General features: G+C 47.6%; 1 protein-coding gene and 1 pseudogene across 1 annotated transcript; both read left to right on the forward strand.

Moving 5' to 3' along the window:
- The window catches only part of LOC129536276 (retinol dehydrogenase 16-like), a 34,620-nt pseudogene extending 32,918 nt beyond the window's left edge, over nt 1-1,702 (forward strand).
- An 8,704-nt stretch (nt 1,703-10,406) lies between these two features.
- Nucleotides 10,407-20,245, forward strand: LOC129536805 (retinol dehydrogenase 16-like). The gene is made up of 5 exons (XM_055395919.2): nt 10,407-10,570; nt 11,452-11,766; nt 16,348-16,606; nt 18,714-18,877; nt 19,421-20,245. The coding sequence occupies exons 2-5, from the start codon at nt 11,454-11,456 to the stop codon at nt 19,636-19,638; spliced, it is 954 nt and encodes a 317-aa protein (XP_055251894.2). The 5' UTR covers nt 10,407-10,570; nt 11,452-11,453; the 3' UTR covers nt 19,639-20,245.
- The last annotated feature ends 435 nt before the right edge of the window (nt 20,246-20,680 follow it).

A 20,680-nucleotide genomic window follows, 5' to 3' on the forward strand; every position in this document is an offset into this window, starting at 1 on the left:
GTCAGTTTTCATTCCAATCCCTAAGAAAGGCAATACCAAAGAATGCTCAAACTACTGCACAATTACACTCACCTCACACAATAGTAAAGTCATGCTCAAAATTCTCCAAGCCAGGCTTCAACAATACGTGAACCATGAACTTAGAGATGTTCAAGTTGGTTTTAGAAAAGGCAGAGGAACCAGAGATCAAACTGCCAACATTCATTGGATCATCGAAAAAGCAAGAGAGTTCCAGAAAAACATCTATTTCTTTATTGACTATGCCAAAGGCTTTGACCCTGTGGACCATAACAAACTGTGGAAAATTCTGAAAGAGATGGGAATACCAGACCACCTGACCTGCCTCTTGAGAAACCTGTATGCAGGTCAGGAAGCAACAGTCAGAACTGGACATGGAACAACAGACTGGTTCCAAATAGGAAAAGGAGTACATCAAGGCTGCTTATTTGACTTATATGTCACCCTGCTTATTTATCTTATATGCAGAGTACATCATGAGAAACGCTGCGCTGGAGGAAGCACAAGCTGGAATCAAGATTGCCGGGAGACATATCAATAACTTCAGATAAGCAGATGACACCACCCTTATGGCAGAAAGTGAAGAAGAACTAAAGAGCCTCTTGAAGAAAGTGAAAGAGGAGAGTGAAAAAGTTGTCTTAAAGCTCAACATTCAGAAAACTTCGATCATAGCATCTGGTCCCATCACTTTATGGCAAATAGATGGGGAAATAGTGGAAACAGTGGCTGACTTTATTTTGGGGGGCTCCAAAATCACTGCAGATGATGATTGCAGCCATGAAATTAAAAGATGGTTATTCCTTGGAAGGAAAGTTATGACCAACCTAGACAGCATATTAAAAAGCAGAGACATTACTTTGCAACAAAGGTCTGTCTAGTCAAGGCTATGGTTTTTCCAGTGGTCATGTATGGATGTAAAAATTGGACTATTAAAGAGGGTTGAACGCTAAAGAGTTGATGCTTTTGAACTGTGGTGTTGGAGAAGACTCTTAAGAGTCCCTTGGGCTGCAAGGAGATCCTACCAGTCTATCCTAAAGGACATCTGTCCTGAATGTTCATTGGAAGGGCTGATGTTGACGGTGAAACTCCAGTATTTTGGCCACCTGATGCGAAGAGCTGACTCATTTGAAAAGACATTGATGTTGGGAAAGATTGAAGGCAGGAGGAAAAGGGGACAACAGAGGATGAGACAGTTGGATGTCATCACCGACTCAATGGATATGAGTTTGGGTGAACTCCAGGAGTTGGTGATGGACAGGGAGGCCTGGTGTGCTGAGGTTCATGGGGTTGCAAAGAGTCGGACACGACTGAGCGACTGAACTGAACTGAACTGAGGACACATTGCAGTGAAATCTATTGATATGGTATGGACCATGATGTGGGAAGAGAACAAAATTTTTGGAAAGTTGATCTGGAAGTGGGAGGGCTTAAATGAGAAGAACTAGGATGGTGTCTCCTTCTGGAAAGTCATGAAGACATCCTATTTACTGAAGCCACTGTAGGCTGGCAATCTGTCCTTGGTGACTGACTGCATGGAGCACGCGCTGCTGCCTGCCACCTCCGCACCAGATACTCAGCTGGCTGGGACTCCAATTTCTTCTATCTTCCCATGAGCTACCTGCCCTGCTTCCTTGTGGATCTAATGATGTATTGGTGTTACACTGGCCCTGCTAAGGCTCTGTAATCCAAGAGTGGGGTGCCTGGTAGGCTGGAGTTGGGTCGTGGGTGGGGAGAGGACACATGGAAGGAGGGAAATAGAGTGGAGAGGGGGAATCTAAGGGCTCCATAACACACATTCCACATTTCCCACTTACTCCCCAGGCTTTGCTTGGGTCATTGCTTAGGACTCTAAGAATTTAGGAAGAAAGAGATACGATTGGGCCTGAAGAACTGGGGTCAGATGCTCATCTCTCCATTTTGTTCCTTGTGCGTTATGACCCACATCAGTTGTGAAAAGCCATACTGTGGGGAGGACATGAGACATTGGGGGTTTCAGTGCCCTGTGCTTTGGCTCTGTCCTCCTCTTCAGATGAATCTTTCCCATGTCCTGTCTCCCTCTTCCCCAGAATAGAAATGATGGGCAGGGGGATAAAAGCCCCTCTTCCCTCTTCTGTTGATAGTAAATGGTGTCCAGCAGCCTGATCCAACAGCCTAAGTGCCAATTCAGTGGCCTTGGCAGGTTTGGTACAGAAACCAGGTTTTGATCCATCTTGGAAACAAGAAGTTCCATTGATTTTTTTTCCTTAAAATTTCATTTTAAAAGTTCCCTTACTAGAATACAAGCTAGGGCTTCATGGATAAACTGAAAGCACTTGATTTTCAAATTATTATTTATGACACACACAAACAGTACCAGTCTCACCAACTGAAATCAAATAAATCATCATTGATTCACTTTATGACTTGGGGGTGTGTATTCAGGATGTATGGAATCATCTCCAGGAATCCTGTCCAGAATGTCAGAGTGCTTGTGAACTTACCAATTCCTGACCCTCCTTGCTGGTCCCACAAAGGATTGAGGGACGGAGGGCAGCACAGGATGGATTCCATGGCCATCTCTTTGATCGGTGACTCATGGGCTGTAACTCAGACAAGGCTGAACAATAAATGCATTGAAAAAGAAGTGCAGTGCCCACCAGCCAAGTCTTCAGGTTGGACCCTCAGCGGATTCCCAGTCCTCCTCCTTCCAGGCTGCCTTCTTTGGGGGTGGAGCCAGGTCTGGTCTGATGGTTGTGAGCAGGAGCTGGAACCCATGCCAGAGTCCATGCAGCAGCCACAAGGCAGTCTCCTTCCTCCTCCCCTTGGCTGTGTTGGTGGTTTTGGAGAACAGGTTTGGTGTTTCCCCAACCCTAATATCATCTCCTCCCAGAATCAGACACTTAGGACCCAAAGGCATGATTTTTCTGTCCATTTTGACAGCTCACTCCAGTAGAGGGACAGCAGACAGGTAGGGCTGAAAAGAAGGTTGCAAAATTAGCCCTCACTCGTGGCCCTTTCCAGCCCCATGTTATTTCCTAAGTTTCTCTCTCTTCAGAGGACTCGTCCTGGGAGGAGATGAGGGGATGGGTGTGGAATGCTCTGTCTTGACTGTGGTCTTCCTGAGACTGGGAAAGTGCCACCAGAGGGGCACCACAGAGGGGCGACACCCTGCTTCCAAGCATATAGTCTTGACAGTTGCTGCCTTGGAACGTGGCCCAGCTGCACCTCCCAGGATCAAAGATGCAGAGATTTTAGTCAGTGAGTCTCCCTGACAGGGTGGTCCCTGCAAGTTGTCTTGTTGTGGGCTCTGCAGCTCCCAGGTGAGTGAGAGTCACCCAGCCTCCTGTCTCAGGTCTCTCCTCACCTTCCTGTGGTCTTCCCCATTTGGAATGTAGTGTGGAGGTCCTGAGAAGCCCCAAACCCACACCATAACTTTCAGGATTCACAGAACAGAGGCAGATGCCCTGAGGGCTGGCACCAATCTGCCGCATGGCCCCCTGGGAATTTATGGTTGATGCTTTCGTGGTCACTGAGAAAACAAATGTCTCGTTACTTTGAGTAAAGAAACCACAACCTTCTCTTACCAGGTTTAGTGTTTTTATAATAATTGCATGTCCCCCCAGCTTCCGGACAGTTTCCAGGGCACCATCCTCCATCCTGGCCTTCTTCATCCTCACCACTTGGGGAGCCCCTGTAGGAGGATCCTGCTGGTCACCCAGGAAGTAGGCAGAGACTGCTTTCTGCAGAACCATCCTTTCCATTACTGCTGCCGACTCTCACTTGAAGGGCAACTAAATTCAGGATGACAGTCAGCTCCCTTCAGGTGACCGTGACCAGTCTCCCTCTCTGTGTTTGTTGGCTGCTGGCATGAGTTTCAGGGGTATCTGAGCCTCTGTGTCCTTGGGGAAGCCTCTGTTTCCACCCAGTACCTGTAGTCTTTCCTGACTTGCAGTCGGAACTGTGATTAAAGTGGACGGTGAGGAGATGCCCAGGGCAACCACCCCAGCTCCTTCTGTCCCTGCTTCTCTCACCAGCTCCGTGCCCCTGGTGGTCCAGCCCCATTCTTGGATGGTCTCCCCCCATATCCCGTGAACCCCATCTATGCCCAGCTAGTCTGTGATCCAGTCTCAGGACCTCTCTTCAGTCTCCTGAGTGTGCAGCTCTCTCCTCCTCTCCACCATCACCCTCATACAAACTGAACTAATTCCTTTCCAGTTACTGTGGTGTACTGACCTCCCTGCTAATGGGAGGTTGCCTACCCCATCACATGCATCCATGGGTGCTAAGTCGCTTCAGTCTTTCTGACTCTGTAACCCCATGGACTGTAGCTCACCAGGCTCCTCTGTCCATGAGATTCGCCAGTCAAGAATACTGGAGTGGCTTGCCATGCACTCCTCCAGGGGATCTCTCCAAATCAGGGATCAAAACCACGACTCATGTTTCCTGCATTGGCAGGCAGGTTCTTTACCACTAGGGCCACCTGGGAAGTCCAAACCATTCCATAAAAATAAAAGAAGTTGCTCAGTCGTGTCTGACTCTTGTGACCCCATTGACTGTACAGTCCATGGAATTCTCCAGGCCAGAATACTGGAGTGGATAGCCGTTTCCTTCTCCAAGGGATCTTCCCATCCCAGGGATCAAACCCAGGTCTCCAGCATCACAGGCAGATTCTTGACAGGCCAAGCCAAAAGGGAAGCCCCCCATCCCATGGTCCCTGTGAAACCAGGCTTTTCCATCAGTCTTTTCTCCATGTCAGAGTGGTCTGTTTTCTGGGTATGGTGCTTGGCCGGGCAGAGTCTATGCAGAGAGTATGGAGAGGGTGATGGAGTCGAGCACACAAGGCTGTGAGCAGGGAATCGTCATGGAGTGAAAAGGGAGCAATTGTTAGAGCAGCTTTGTGTGAGTCCTTCCAACACCCATCCCAGCTTTGGGAGAAGTCTCACCATTGCCTGTGTCTCCTCATTCCCTTTGTGTTCCCTCTCTTTGCCTCAGAGACCCCCACTGCTCTTCTGAACACCTTTTGGGTCTAGAGAACCATTGTATCAAGAGAGACCTTATTCTCTTTTGCCTTCTCCTTCTAATCCTAGAGAGGCTGAGGGGACTTAGTCATTCAGGAGGGAATTCTGTGAGCTGAGCCAGAGGAGGCAACCAGGTCAGAGGCTAAGCCAGGTACCCAGGATCACACAGCTAGTTGGCAGGAGAACTGGGCTTTGAAGCCACATGTGTCTTGATTCCAGGTGTATTCCCTTTGTAAGAAACTCCACTAGATCTGGGAGACCCAGGCCTGAGACTTAACCAGGAAAAAGGACAAAGATAATTGTGAACCATGAAACCTGGGATCTGTTCAGTTCAGTTGGTCTGTCATGTCAGACTTTTTGCGACCCTTGGAACTGCGACATGCCAGACCTCCCTGTCCATCACCAACTCATGTCCATTGAGTTGATGATGCCATCCAATCATACCATCCTTTGTCATCCCCTTCTCCTCCTACCTTCAATCTTTCCCAGCATCAGGGTCTTTTCAAATGAGTCAGTTCTTCGCATCAGGTGGCCAAAGTATTGGAGTTACAACTTCAACATCAGTCCTTCCAATGAATATTCAGTACTGATCTCCTTTAGGATTGACTGGTTGGATCTCCTTGCAGTTCAAGAGACTCTCAAGAGCCTTCTCCAACACCTCAGTTCAAAAGCATCAATTCTTCGGCGCTCAGCTTTCTTTATGGTCCAACTCTCACATCCATACATGACCTGGGATGGAGGGGTTCTAATGTGTGCGTGTGTATTCAAGGGGAGTTTAGAGGGGAGAGGTGGGCAGAGGGAAATAGGGAAAGTAGTAGGAGCAGGAAATGAGGTTGGAAAAGTACTGTCATCCTTAAAAGTTTATGTTGGAAATGCAATGCTATGGATGAGAAGAGGGTAAAATGTACCAAAAATGTACCAAAACCCAAAAATGTAACAACAAAAAAATATACCAGAAAACAAGCACTGGGATCAGAGTCAGAGCTTGTGGGCTCTAGAGCACAGGCTTGGTAATTGTGGCACATGGGCTTATTTGCCCAGTGTCATGTGGGATCTTCCCAGGGGAGAGGTTGGACTGGTGTCCCCTGCACTGCAAGGCAGATTCTTAACCACTGAACCAGCAGTGAAGCCCTTGTTCGTTTCTTTATAACAAATGGTCAGACAGTGGCATGTGGCTGAGCAGGGCAGGGACTCAGCTCTCTGTGTGGAACTTCTGGTTCCCTTACCCCAGCAATCTTGAATGAATGCCTGCTGCCGCCGCCATGAGGCCTATGGTTGCTAAAGGTTTACTTTAAAACCTTGGGATTGTGTCTTGGATTCTTACAGAGGTTTCCTTTAAGCTGGGTGAATTTGCACCAAGGAGATGAGGCCAGGGTGGCCTCCAGTGTGAGTAGGAGGAGAAGGTGGAGTTTTCTGGGGTAGGGGATGGACTATCTGCCCTAGATGTCAAGGGGTAAATAGAGGCATCCTTGCCCCATCCCCCTAAAAATACCCCTTGAAATTCTCCAGATTGCTGCAGATACATTGTTTAGTATTGAAGCACTAGGGTTTCAAGCCAAGCCCATGACTGGACTATCAGGTCTGTCAACAAGTTCTGCCAAACCTGGGATTTCAGGTCTGTTTCACCCAATCAATCTGCACCCAGATATAGTCATCTTTATATTTTGTCTTTAATGTACTGATTTCTTTTTCCCTTTCTTCCTCTCCCTTCCTCATTGTCTTTTTAAGTTTCCCATTCTTCTCCTCATGCTAGCTGTTGAGATCTAGATCCTAAAGGTATCAGAAAATCTGAAAATGTAGGGGAATGATTATCATGTCTGCAAAGACAACGTGAACTATGAAAACCCAAAACTTCACCCTCTGATGCCCAGATTATGGACCCGCTCAATTTCTTTGTCTTTATTCCCTACTTTCATCCTATTTGGGGTTCTTGCTCTTTGTCACCAGGCAGTGGGCTGGGCCGTAAAGACAGAGTCAGAAGGGAGGCACACCTCCTGTCCTCCCACTGCCCACAGGGTCCGCTCTCCCCAAATCCTCAGGAGCATGGCGGTCTCTGCTCCATCCTCTCCCCCTGCAGCCTCTCTCCTAAAGTGCTCCCCGTGTTGGAAGGTGACCTGGCACCACAGCTGAGTCCTCACTCCTGCACCCAGCATAGTGTTGCCCTCTACCCCTGATGCTTCCCAAGACTCTGAAGTCTGCTGAATAACACTGACATCTCCACGCCCATCACAACTGAGTGGCCGATACTTCATGAAGATGCTGGACAAGACCTGTTGGGAGTGATGGAGGAGACCCTGAATTCTACTGCCCCTGGTGCAGAAGGCAAGGGGCTGTGCAGTCAGTGTCTCCAGTGTCATGGGTTGGGTGTCCTTTGGAAGCTGCTGCATGTCCAAGAATGGTGACCTTCTCAGACTCCCTCAGGTTACAGCCTGAATGGTCCTCTCTCTTCCTGCTTCTGTGCTTGCAGGCAGTGTTTTTCAGGGGTTTCCTCTTTCTGGAGATTTAGAGACTGTTTCTTCCAAGTCCCTCTCTCTTGCTCTGTGTAGGTCTTTCACTGGGAAGAATCTTTTTATCTATTTGGTGTCCAGTTGGGTCTGAGGACTAAGGAGTTTGATTGAACATATTACTGCCTGCATGAGGGCTCACAGTCACCCAGGTTTCTAGGCAAAATCGGAACTGAAATGATTTGACTGTACAATCCTTCCATGTGCTTAACTGCTATGTATATAGGTTCTAGGGAGCTTCCCTGGTGGCTCAGATGGTAAAGCATCTGCCTGCAATGCGGGAGACCTGGGTTCGATCCCTGGGTTGGGAAGATCTCCTGGAGAAGGAAATGGCAACCCACTCCAGTATTGTTGCCTGGAGAATCCCACGGACGGAGGAGCCTGGTAGGCTACAGTCCATGGGGTCGCAAAGATTTGGACTCGACTGAGTGATTTCTCTTTCACTTTCATAGGTTCTAGGAGCCTTGCTGGGAGGCTACCCATGAAGTAAGTAATCAAGGAAGCTACTGCATCACAGCTGTGGGTGAGACTCCAGGGGCTGCAGGGAGAGGGCGCTTCTAAATGTGTGGGAGCTGTGTCCACAGGCAGGGAGATGTTATAGAGGAGAGATGGCCAGGGCATTACTAGGCAGGGAGAGCTGCAAGAGACTGGGTTGCAGTGTGATTGCAACTCCAACCTGTTCTGAGTGCTTGGTGTCAGACAGGGGACTGCTGTGGAGTCAGCATGACCAGGAGGATCCTCAAGAGTCTTTGAGTCCTTCAAGGCTGTAGTATCAGGGCCTCAGGTCACTCCATGTCCACTCAGATGCAGACCTAGAACTTCATGCTTGATCTGAAGACTGCAGATTTTCGTATTATTACTTACACACACAGACACAGAGCCAGACACACCAAACCAACAGAAATCAAATAAAGTATCAGAGATTCACTCGATACCTTGAAGGTATGTATTCAGGACTTTGGGACTAACCCTCAGGAATCCTCTTCAGGTTGTAGAGAGCTTGTGGTGTTAAACCCTATGACCCTCCTTGCTTATAATACACAGGGGCCGGGGTCAGGGGGCAAAGGCTGCAGTGAGATGGATGTCATAGTGGACAGTGTGGACCGTGACTCAAGGGCCCCAGTTCAGACGAGGCAGAACAACAGATGCTTTAAAAGGAAGTGCAGTGAACTCCAGTGCACCTCCTCAGCCTGGACCCTCAGCAGAGCCCCTTTCCTCCTCTTTCCAGGCCTCCATCCTTGGAGAGGGAAGCAGGTCTGGTGTGATGGACGTGTGCAGGGCAGACACCCATGCTATGAACATCCACAGTAGTACCATAGGAAGCTGTGGTTACTTTTTCCTTAGGCTGTCCTGGCCCATTGTGAGCTGAATGTGGTCAGTGACTCCCCACTCCCAATCCTCAACCCTTCCAAGGGCCAGAAATTCAGCATAGAAAGGCAGTGTTATGTCTCCAGGTAGTGGGACTGCATCCATGGGCGGGAAATAAATTGCACAATTAACTCCTCCTAGCCCTACCACCTTTCATTGTTACTGACGCCTTCCCCTCTTCACAGGACCCTTCCTGGGTGGATGGAGGAATTGTGTGTGGCCCTGACTCTTGAGAACTGCATCTCATGACACTCTGAAGGGCGTCACCAGGGGGCGCCGCTCGTCTCTCCAATGAACAGGAAGCTTAGACTTGCGCAGCCTTAGTACAAAGGGCAGCTCTCTCCTGTAGGACTTCCTATCAGAGATTTATGTCAGTAAGTCTCCCAGCCAGATTCACGTCTCAGAGATTTCTTGTTCTACCCCTTGCAGCTCTCAGGTAAGTGAATGTCACCCAGATTCCTTCTGTCCTCTCTCTTGACTTTCCTGTGGCTGTTTCCACCCAGAATATAGTCTGAAGCTCCTGAGATCACAGCGAGTCATCACATTACACTCAGATTCACAAAAGGGAAGCAGATGGGGTGAAAGCTTGGATATGTCTGCTGAATGGCCCCTTAGGAAGTTATGGTGGTGGGACTCATGGTTATTGAGGGGGAAAAAAATCTCATTTCTTTCAAAAAGAAACCACAACCTTCTCTCTTAGCAGGGTTAATGTTTGTAAAAGACTTGCATGTGCCCCCAACTTCCTGACAGTTTCCAGGGCACCATCCTACATCCTGGCTTTCTTCCTCCTCCCTCTTTGGGGAGCCCTGTAGGAGGGTCCTGCTGGTGACCCAGGAAGCACGCACAGACTGGTTTCTGCAGGACTATCCTTTCCATTACTGCTGCCGACTCCCACCTGAGGGACAACCCCTTTCAGGATGAGTCAGCTCCCTGCAAGTGGCAATGGCCAGTAAAGGCTGATCTGTCATCTCCTCTGTGTTTGTTGGCTGCTGGGGTGGGTTCCAGGAGCATCTGAGCCTGTGTGCTTGGGGAAGCCTCTCCTTCTTCCCAGTGTCTGTTTTCTTTCCTTACATGGAGTCGGAGCTGTGATAAACGTGGTTGGTGAGATGCCTAGGGCACTGACCCCGGCTCCTTCTGTCCCTGCCCCTCTCTCCAGCCCCACAACCCTGGTGGTCCACGCCTGTTACTGGATGGTATCCTCCACCTCTCCATGAACTCCTCCATGCACAGCTGTTCTGGGGTCCAGTCTCAGATTCTTTCTTTAGTCTCCTGAGGGGTCAGCTCCCTCCTCTTCTCCACTGTCACACTAATACAAACTGCAATTATTCCATTCAATCATTGTGATTTATAGATCTCCCTGCTTGGGAGAGTTAGAACTCCAGTTAATGCTTGCCACGGTTCAAATCAGTCTCTTTTCAGTGTCTGATTGGTCAGGATTCTGGGTGTGGTGCTGGGCTGGGCTGAGCCCAGAAGGGAGAGGCCAATGGAGCTGGGCACCCAGGGCTGTGGGCAGGGCATCTTCATGGAGTAAAAGGGGAACGACTATTAGAGCAGCTTTGTGTGAGTTCTTCTAAGAACCATCCCAGCATCTGGGAGAAGTCTCACCATTGCCTGTGTGTTCTTTCTCATTGCCTCAGACACCCCCACTGCTCTTCTGAACACCTTTCTGGTCCAGGGAACCAGGTGAGACCTTATTCTCCTTTGCCTTCTCCTTCTAATCCTAGAGAACCTGAGGGTACTTAATATTTTAGGAGGGAGTTCTGTGAGCTGAGCCAGAGGAGGAAACCAGGTCAGAGTCTAAGCCATACAGCTAGTTGGCAGACGAACTGGGTTTTCAAGCCATGTGTTTCATGAATCTAAGTATATTCCCCTCCGAAGAATATTCTTTAGATCTGGGAGACTCAGGTCCCAGACTTGAAAGGGACAAAGGGAAAAAGACAGTTGTGAGCCATGGAACCATGCCATGTGTGGGTTCCGATGTGTGGGGTGGGGGTGGAGGGGAGAGGTGGGCAGAAGCAAACAGGGAGGAGTGAGAGGACCAGATGGAGGTGGTTGGGAAACCTGTTGTCATCCCTAAGAGTCTGTGTCGTAATTACATTGACATCTATTAGAAATGGGTGAAATGTACCAAAAAGCACACATTGAGTGTGTGCTTAGAGTCAGTCATACTCACTGAAGAAGGTGAGCAGGACAATCTTTTTTTTTTTTTTGAAAGAAAATGAAAGTGTGAAAGTAAAGTTGCTCTGTCATATCCAACTCTTTGAGATCCCATGAACAATACAGTCCATGGAATTCTCCAGGCCAGAATACTGGAATGGGTAGCCTTTCCCTTCTCCAGGGGATCTTCCCAACCCAAGGATCAAAGCTGGGTCTCCCACATTGCAGGCAAATTCTTTACTAGCTGAGCCACAAGGGAAGCCCGAGCAGGACAATCTTGAGAACTCCATGCCAGAGGGCCTGGACCCTGGTTTGCAAATAGTAATCCTGTGTGTGCTTAATTTGTCCTGTCTGATCACAAGCCACTCTATTTCACCCCACCCTGTATGTGTCTTGTCCCTGGGAAGCCATGTGGTTGTACCTGGCGGTCCTTGTGGGCCTGTACTACCTCCTGCGCTGGTACCGGGAGAGGAAGGTGGTGAGCCACCTCCAGGACAAGTTCGTCTTCATCACGGGCTGTGACTCGGGCTTCGGGAACCTGTTGGCTAGGCAGCTGGATCTGAGAGGCTTGAGGGTCCTTGCTGGATGTCTGACGGAGCAGGGGGCTGAGCAGCTGAGGAACAAGACATCAGGCAGACTGCAGACAGTGATCCTGGACGTCACCAAGACAGAGAGCATCGCTGCGGCCACCGAGTGGGTGAAGAAGTGTGTGGGGGACAGAGGTACCACCCAGATTTCTTGTTTGTTTACTTCTTCTCTCTGTGTGAGGGGACACTGGTTGTCAGCTCCTTGGGGAACATTCTAAGGTGTTTCCATGACTTGAAGTCCCACCTGCCTTCTTCACCTCACCCAGCTGACCAGCCGAACCTCTATCACCCCCCACACCTACCTCCTGACCTTGAGACTCTGCAGTTTGGGGGAGAGATTTCCCTGATGAGACTGTGTCTTTGCAAATTACCTGTCTGGTGTCCCCTCCTGTCTCAGCAGAAAGTCTGGGTTTCTTGCTGTTGTGTGAGCAGGGTAATCAGGGTGGACTTTCTGGAGGAGGGGTGGAGAGGGGGACTCTGGCTGGAAGGCTGCATGGGTGACTGGGGGCAGGGCTGCAGCTGGGCTGTGTTTTCAGCACCTGAACATGGTCTTGCTGGTAATCCATAGCCAGGCTACTTGAGGTTAAATATCACCCATTTTTGGTGCTGCCGCTGAACTCTCATGAGTTGTCTAAGGAAGGCCTGAAAACTATTGTGGGTTCACATTCTCTTTTTTATTTTTTATTTTTCTCTATGTGTGATGTGTCTGTGGTACTATAGTTATGTGTGTGTTTTATGCAGAAGGAAAGAACTTTAATTTATCTAAATATAGATTTAAAACATGAGACCTTGGACAATGGGAAAAGTATGTGGATGAAAACCAAATCACCCCAAATCCCACCACCCACAAGTGCTGATAACATTTTGACATACATGATATTACAATTTGGACATAGTCTGTCTGCTAATTTTTCAATGAAAGAAGGTGAACAATTTTCTAGGTAACAAAAATGTGTTCAAAAACATAATAAATAATGATTGAGAATATTGTATTCTTTAGAATAGCTCTACTTCGTTAAAAGTACCTCATTGAATGAATGTAATTGGTTCCCATATTTTATTCATTGCATTGAGCATAAATGATGTCTAGGTAAATTTCTTTCTACCCAATTCCCTAGGCTCTAATCACATATATTAATTTGATCATTGGTCAAATAATGAGGAATATACATTTCTACAAGTCAGGCTTGGTGCTAAGTAGTAGAGGGACTAATTCTGTATGTTCATTCTGACACCCTGTTCCCAACTGCCCTGATCCCACTCTTCTGTCCTGAGTTCTGTTAGTTGATAAGTCTTTAAGTTCTTGATGTGTCTTTGTGTCTCACAGAAAGGTTTCCATGAAGCTGGGCAACCTGTGTTCCGAGGGTACTGGGGCCAGAGTGGCCTCTCGTGTGAAGGAGAAGGTAGATTTTTCTAGGAAGAGGTGAAATTCCTATTTGGGGAATCATGGCTTCTCCTGAAAGCCTACCCACTGAATTCCCAAATTTTTGTGGGAATATAGCTCAATATTGATGCAGGTGCTTCAAGGCCAGGCCCTACAGGTCAATACCATGCCTCTCGACCAGTTCCCTCAAACCTGAAATCTCAGATCTCTTTTACTCAACCAGTTTGCCCCTAACCTTCATTCTGGCTTCCCTCATAGCTCAGTTGGTAAAGAATCTGCCTGCAATGCAGGACACCCCAGTTTGATTCCTGGGTCTGGAAGATCCGCTGGAGAAGGGATCATGAACTCCTTATTGCCAAATTCAGATTTAAATTGAAAGAAGTAGGGAAAACCACTAGACCATTCAGATATGACCCAAATCAAATTCCTTACGATTACACAGTAGAAGTGACAAATAGATTTAAGGGACTAGATCTGATAGACAGAGTGTCTGACGAACTATGGACAGAGGTTTGTGACATTGTACAGGAGACAGGGATCAAGACCATGCCCAAGCAAAAGAAATGCAAAAAAGCAAAATGGTTGTCTGAGGAGGCCTTACAAATAGCTGTGAAAAGAAGAGAGGCGAAAAGGAAAGATATACACATTTGAATGCAGAGTTCCAAAGAACAGCAAGGAGAGATAAGAAAGCCTTCCTCAGCTATCAGTGCAAAGAATTAGGAAAACAATAGTATGGGAAAGAATAGAGATCTCTTCAAGAAAGTTAGATACACCAAGGGAAAATTTCATGCAGAGGTGGGCTCAATAAAGGACAGAAATGGTATGGACCTAACAGAAGCAGAAGATATTAAGAAGAAGTGGCAAGAATACACAGAGGAACTGTACAAAAGGGATCCTCACGACCCAGATGATCACAATGGTGTGATCACTCACCTAGAGCCAGACATCCTGGAATGTGAAGTCAAGTGGGCCTTAGAAAGAATCACTGCGAACAAAGCTAGTGGAGGTGATAGAATTCCAGTTGAGTATTTCAAATCCTAAAAGAGGATGCTGTGAAAGTGCTGCACTCAATATGCCAGCAAATTTGGAAAACTCAGCAGTGGTCACAGGACTGGAAAAGGTCAGTTTTCATTCCAATCCCAAAGAAAGGCAATGCTAAAGAATTCTCAAGCTACTGCACAGTTGCACTCATCTCACACACTAATAAAGTCATGCTGAAAATTCTCCAAGCCAGGCTTCAACAATACGTGAACCATGAACTTCCAGATGTTCAAGCTGGTTTTAGAAAAGGCAGAGGAACCAGAGATCAAATTGCCAGCATCAGCTGGATCATTGAAATAGCAAGAGAATTCCAGGAAAACATCTATTTACATAAGTTTGAGTGAACTCCGGGAGTTGGTGATGGACAGGGAGGCCTGGTGTGCTGTGATTCATGGGGTTGCAGAGAGTCGGACACGACTGAGCAACTGAACTGAACTGAACTGCTTTATTGACTATGGCAAAGCCTCTGACTATGTGGACCACAATAAACTGTGGAAAATTCTGAAAGAGATGGGAATACCAGACCACCTGACCTGCCTCTTGAGAAATCTGTGTGCAGGTCAAGAAACAAATTAGAACTGGACGTGGAACAACAGACTGGTACCAAATTGGGAAAGGTTCCAAAAGGTCAGAGCTGTATATTATCACCCTGCTTATTTAACTTATATGCAGAGTACATCATGAGGAACACTGGGCTGGAAGAAACACAAGCTGGAATCAAGATTGCCAGGAGAAATATCAATAACCTCAGATATGCAGGTGACACCACCCTTATAGAAGAAAGTGAAGAAGAACTAAAGAGCCTCTTGATGAAAGTGAAAGAGGAGACTGAAAAAGTTGGCTTAAAGCTCCACATTCAGAAAACTAAGATCATGTAATCAGGTCCCTTCACTTCATGGCAAATAGATGGGGAAACAATGGAAACAGTGACTGACTTTATTTTGAGGGGCTCCAAAATCACTGCAGATGGTGACTTCAGCCATGAAATTAAAAGACTCTTACTCCTTGGCAGGAAAGTTATGACCAGCCTAGACACCATATTAAAAAGCAGAGACATTACTTTGCCAACAAAGATCCATCTAGTTAAGGTTATGGTTTATCCAGCAGTTATGTATGGATGTGAGAGTTGGACCATAAAGAAAGCTGAGTGCTGAAGAACTGACGCTTTTGAACTGTGGTGTTGGAGAAGACCCTTGAGAGTCCCTTGGACAGCAAGGAGATCCAACCAGTCCGTCCTAAAGGAGATCCGTCCTGAATGTTTATTGGAAGGACTGATGTTGAAGTTGAAACTCCAGTACTTTGGCCACCTGACTTGAAGAATTGACTGACTCATTTGAAAAGACCCTGATGCTGGTAAAGATTGAAGGTGGGAGAAGAAGGGTACAACAGAGGATGAGATGGTTGGATGGCATCACAGACTCAATGAACATGAGTTTGAGTAAACTCCGGGAGTTGGTGATGGACAGGGAGGCTTGGCGTGCTCTAGTCCATGGGGTTGCAATGAGTCAGACATGACTGAGAGACTGAACTGAACTGAACCCACTCCCGTATTCTTGGGCTTCCCTTGTGGCTCAGCTCGTAAAGAATCTGCCTGCAATGTGGGAGACCTGGGTTCGATCCCTGGATTCTAAAGATCCCCTGAAGAAGGGAAAGGCTACTCACTCCAGTATTCTGGCCATGGAGAATTCCATGGACTGTATAGACCATGGGGTCACAGAGAGTCGGACACGACTGAGCCACATTCACTTTCACTGTCAACCTTCATTCATCTTTTTATTTTTGTCTTTTATCTGTTTTCTCCTTCCTCTATTCTTTCCCACTCTTCTTCATTGTTTCTCTCTGTTTACCTCTCTTTCCCTCATACTAGATGTTGAGAAATCAGTCAGAAAATATGAAAAGTTAGGGGAATATTTATAAGGTCTGCAAAGACAACATGGGTTGTGAACACTCAAAATTTCATTCTCAAATTCCAGACTATAGATATATTAGATTTCCTGAAGCTCAGTACCTGCCTTCATCAACTCTGGTTCCTTGTCACCGGGTTCCTTGTCACCAGGCAGTGGGTGAGGTGTGAAGACTGAGTCAGGAGGGAGGCTTGCCTTCTGTCCTCCCACTGTTCACAGGGTTTGGTCTCCCCATACCCCCAGGAGCATGGTAGTCTCTGCTCCAGCCACTCCCACTGTGGCCTCTCTTCTAAAGTCCTCCCAGGTTGGAAGGAGACTTGGCACCATGACAGGGTCCTCACTGCTGGGCCCAGCACAGTGTTGCCCTCTTGCCTTCACTGTTCCCAGGGCTCTGGGGTCTGGTGAATAATGCTGGCATCTCCACGCCCACTGCACCCAACGAGTGGCTGACCAAACAGGACTTCGTGAAGATTCTGGACGTGAACCTGTTGGGGGTGATTGAGGTGACCCTGAGTCTGCTGCCCCTGGTGCGGAAGGCGAGGGGCCGTGTGGTCAATGTCTCCAGCATCATGGGCCGGGTGGCCCTCATTGGTGGAGGCTACTCCATATCCAAGTATGGCGTGGAGGCCTTCTCAGACTCCCTCAGGTAATGGCCTGGGACAGACTGCCCTCCTTGGTCCTCCTGCTTCTATGCTTCTGGGGGAGCCTTTCACAGTGTTCCTTTCATCATTGACTGGAGCTCTTTTTTCTGTAATTTTCTCTCTTACTTTACCAGGCATTCCTTGGGAAGCTCCTTCCTAAGTTCTTGATGTCAGGATGGGCTCCCTGACTGTAGTGTGAATGAACTTACTTTGCTCTGGATGATGTCCCACTGTCTGAAAGTGAGGCAGAATTGTCACTAATATAATTGGCTACAGCATGTTCCACATATATTGCTGCTATAATATTAGATATGGGAACCTTGTAGGCGTGTAACCTCACCGAAGCAATTAATCAAGGGAAAGAGGTAATCATATCAGCAGTAGAGACTCTACCTTCTGCAGGGCTTCAGTTCAGTTCAGTTCAGTTCAGTCGCTCAGTGGTGTCCGACTCTCCGCGACCCCATGAGTCACAGCACGCCAGGCCTCCCTGTCCATCACCAACTCCCGGAGTTCACTCAAACTCATGTCCACAGGGTCGGTGATGCCATCCAGCCATCTCGTTCTCTGTCGTCCCCTTCTCCTCCCGCCGCCAACCTTTCCTAGCATCAGAGTCTTTTCCAGTGAGTCAACTCGTCCCATGAGGTGGCCAAAGGATTGCAGTTTCAGCTTTAGCATCAGTCCTTCCAATGAACACCCAGGATTGATCTCCTCCAGAATGGACTGGTTGGATCTCCTTGCAGTCCAAGGGACTCTCAAGAGTCTTCTCCAGAACCACATTTCAAAAGCATCAATTCTTCGGCGATCAGCTTTCTTCACAGTCCAACTCTCACATCCATACATGACCACGGGAAAAACCATAGCCTTGACTAGACGGACCTTTGTTGGCAAAGTAATGTCTCTGCTTTTTAATATACTATCTAGGTTGGTCATAACTTTCCTTCCAAAGAGTAAGCGTCTTTTAATTTCATGGCTGCAATCAGCATCTGCAGTGATTTTGGAGCCCCAAAAAATAAAGTCTGACACTGTTTCCACTGTTTTTCCATTTCCCATGAAGTGATGGGACCAGATGCCATGATCTTTGTTTTCTGAATGTGGAGCTTTAAGCCAACCTTTTCACTCTCCTCTTTCACTTTCATCAAGAGGCTTTTGAGTTCCTCTTCACTTTCTGCCATAAGGGTAGTGTCATCTGCATATCTGAGGTTATTGATATTTCTCCCAGCAATCTTGATTCCAGCTTGTGCTTCTTCCAGCCCAGCGTTCCTCATGATGTACTCTGCATAGAAGTTAAATAAGCAAGGTGACAATATACAGCCTTGACGTACTCCTTTTCCTATTTGGAACCAGTCTGTTGTTCCATGTACAGTTCTGACTCTTGCTTCCTGACCTGCATACAGGTTTCTCAAGAGGCAGGTCAGGTGGTCTGGGATTCCCATCTCTTTCAGAATGTTCCACAGTTTATTGTGATCCACACAGTCAAAGGCTTTGGCATAGTCAATGAAGCAGAAATAGATGTTTTTCTGGAACTTTCTTGCTTTCTCCATGATCCAGCGGATGTTGGCAATTTGATCTCTGGTGCCTCTGCCTTTTCTAAAACCTGCTTGAACATCTGGGAGTTCACGGTTCACATTTTGTTGAAGCCTGCAGGGCTTAGAAAGCTCCAAATGTTGGGGAAGGATGTACTCAGGTAAGGAGATGATATTTAGGAGACAGTTAGAACAGTCCAGCTGATAGATGGCCAGGAAATAGACCAGTTAGGAGAGGAAGAGAGGAAATTGAGGAGTATGGAGCAGATTAAACAGAAAAAAGTTGGTGATCAATTGGATGTGAGGGGAATATGAGGAGATGGTACTTAAGCGGTACTTTGGAACACAACTGGTAGGATTTAGAGGTGTAGGCACATGTGTACAAAATATTTGGAAAATATTCAAACTCTGTTCAGAATAACAGCATCATTAGATTTCTCCCTTTGGCTTTCTGTAATTCACAACCTCCCAGCATTTCCTGTTTATCCCACTGCATTCTTTCTTGGTATCATACTAATTTTGGGTGTGTTTTTGTGTTTATGTTGGAAGACCTCTGAAGTCCTTGCCCTTCTGCCTGTTTGCCTTGCAGGAGGGAGCTCTCCTACTTTGGGGTGAAGGTGGTTATGATCGAGCCTGGTTATTTCAAGACCACTGTGACCAGCCCTAAGGCACTTTCTCAGGGCCTCAAGGCATCATGGAATCAGGCCAGCCCAGAGATCAAAGAAGTCTATGGAGAGAAGTTCATGACTAACCGTGAGTGAGCTGTGGACCTTGGGGAGAGAGGTAAACCCTTGTCTGCAAGACTGGGTCGGTCATTAGCACTTCCTTCAGTATCATGTCCATCCTCCAGGCTCTGAGTCACCTACACAGTGGGAACATGAGCTCTGTCCCCAGGGTTCCCTGGTGATCTACAGAAAGTCTCCAAGCTTGGTAGACATGGGGACCACTGTCTCCCTGAACCCCTTATTATTTTGGGAGGACACTGAAGCCAGAGAGGGAAAAACCTGTGTAGTCATAGTAAGCTGGCATTAGAATATCTGGTTTTCATGTCCTCAGATTTGTTGTTTGTAGACACCTACAGTTTCTGTAGTCCTGATTTTCTCAGAAATGGATTTAGAGGTGTCTTCGTGTGGAACCATTGCTCCTGATATAAGAGTTGGGGCACTCATTTGAGAATGTAGGTTCATTCAAGTTAGGTGGTCTAGGGATTCTTAAAAACATTGCTCCATAAGTTGATCCCTAAGTCAGAATGGATGGAGGTCGAAATATATCTGGATTCTTTCTCATTCTGGACAGTCATGAAATCATTTGACTTGTTGGAGACAAGCTGCTGCCAAGATCTGTCCTTGGTGACTGACTGCATGGAGCACGCCCTGACCGCCTGCCACCCCCGCACCCGATACTCACCTGGCTGGGATGCCAAGTTCATCTACCTCCCCATGAGCTACCTGCCTAGCTTCCTGGTGGATCTCATGCTGTACTGGAGTAACCCCCAGCCTGCTAAAGCCCTGTAACCCAAGACTGGGGTGCATTGTAGGGGGGAGTTGCATACAGAGTGGGGAGAAGATGCATCGGGGGAGAGAAATAAGAGTGCAGAGCAGAGTTCTCATATCACCAGGATGCCCATTGTGCCCCACACCCACCTCCTCCCCAGGCTTTTATTAGGACATTACTTAGGACTCAGAGGTAGTAGGAAGAAACATGTTTTGTAGTGAGATCAATAGCTCTAATCTGTGTTCTCTTCCTTCATCAGCCTCTCAAGGCTCTGAGCCTTATGGCCCTCCTGCCACCCCGAGGAATCTGCATTGTCTAGAGGGTGTGAGCAGCTGGGAGGGTCCTGGCCCCCCATCTTCTGGCCCTGTCCACCTCTTCCAGGTGTGCCTTGGCCCTGGCCAGACTCCCTGTCCCACTGAATGGAAATGGACAAGGGAGGTAAAGGCCTCTGTCTCTTAAAGATACTTGTGGTCAGGAGCTGAGGTGCACATCCAGTCAACTTTGGCTGGAAAGTGGTGTCTTCAGTGGAGGTCCTGACAGAGAACACAGAAATTAATTCTTGTTTTTCTTGAAATCATGAATTTCCATTATTTTTCCTTAAAATAAAAATTGAGACGTTTACTCAGACCCAGTGATTGTGTCCATGGCCTTGTGCATCAATACCAAGTGATTGTGACCACAGCCTTGTGCATCAATGGGTGTGTGTCTATGAGACGAAGAGTCAGGTGACCTTGCAGAGGTGTAGTGGTCAATGGGGCCACCTGAGGAGGATTTGAAGAAGGAATTGAAGGCATCCCTTTGTCTGTAGAAGTGACGGGCTAATGTGTCTTTCTGGGGCTTATCGTGTGACCTGGGATCCCAGGATTAGCACAAGGATGGACAAACAAGGAGAGGCCTGTAAGGGAGAGGAAGGGCCCAAACACTTCCCTGGGGACATGTAACCTCTCTCTCACCAGACCCCTCCCTGCAGTCCTCCCTGTGTCCCCTCCTATAGAGTCATTACCCTCCATCCTTTGCCACCTCCCAGGTCCTCCGCCCAGATCCTCTTCCCCCGTCCTCCAA

This window comes from Moschus berezovskii, chromosome 6, assembly GCF_049115385.1.
Source record: "Moschus berezovskii isolate FMDL1 chromosome 6, NW_MosBer_1.0, whole genome shotgun sequence".
Taxonomy (NCBI): Eukaryota; Metazoa; Chordata; class Mammalia; order Artiodactyla; family Moschidae; genus Moschus; species Moschus berezovskii.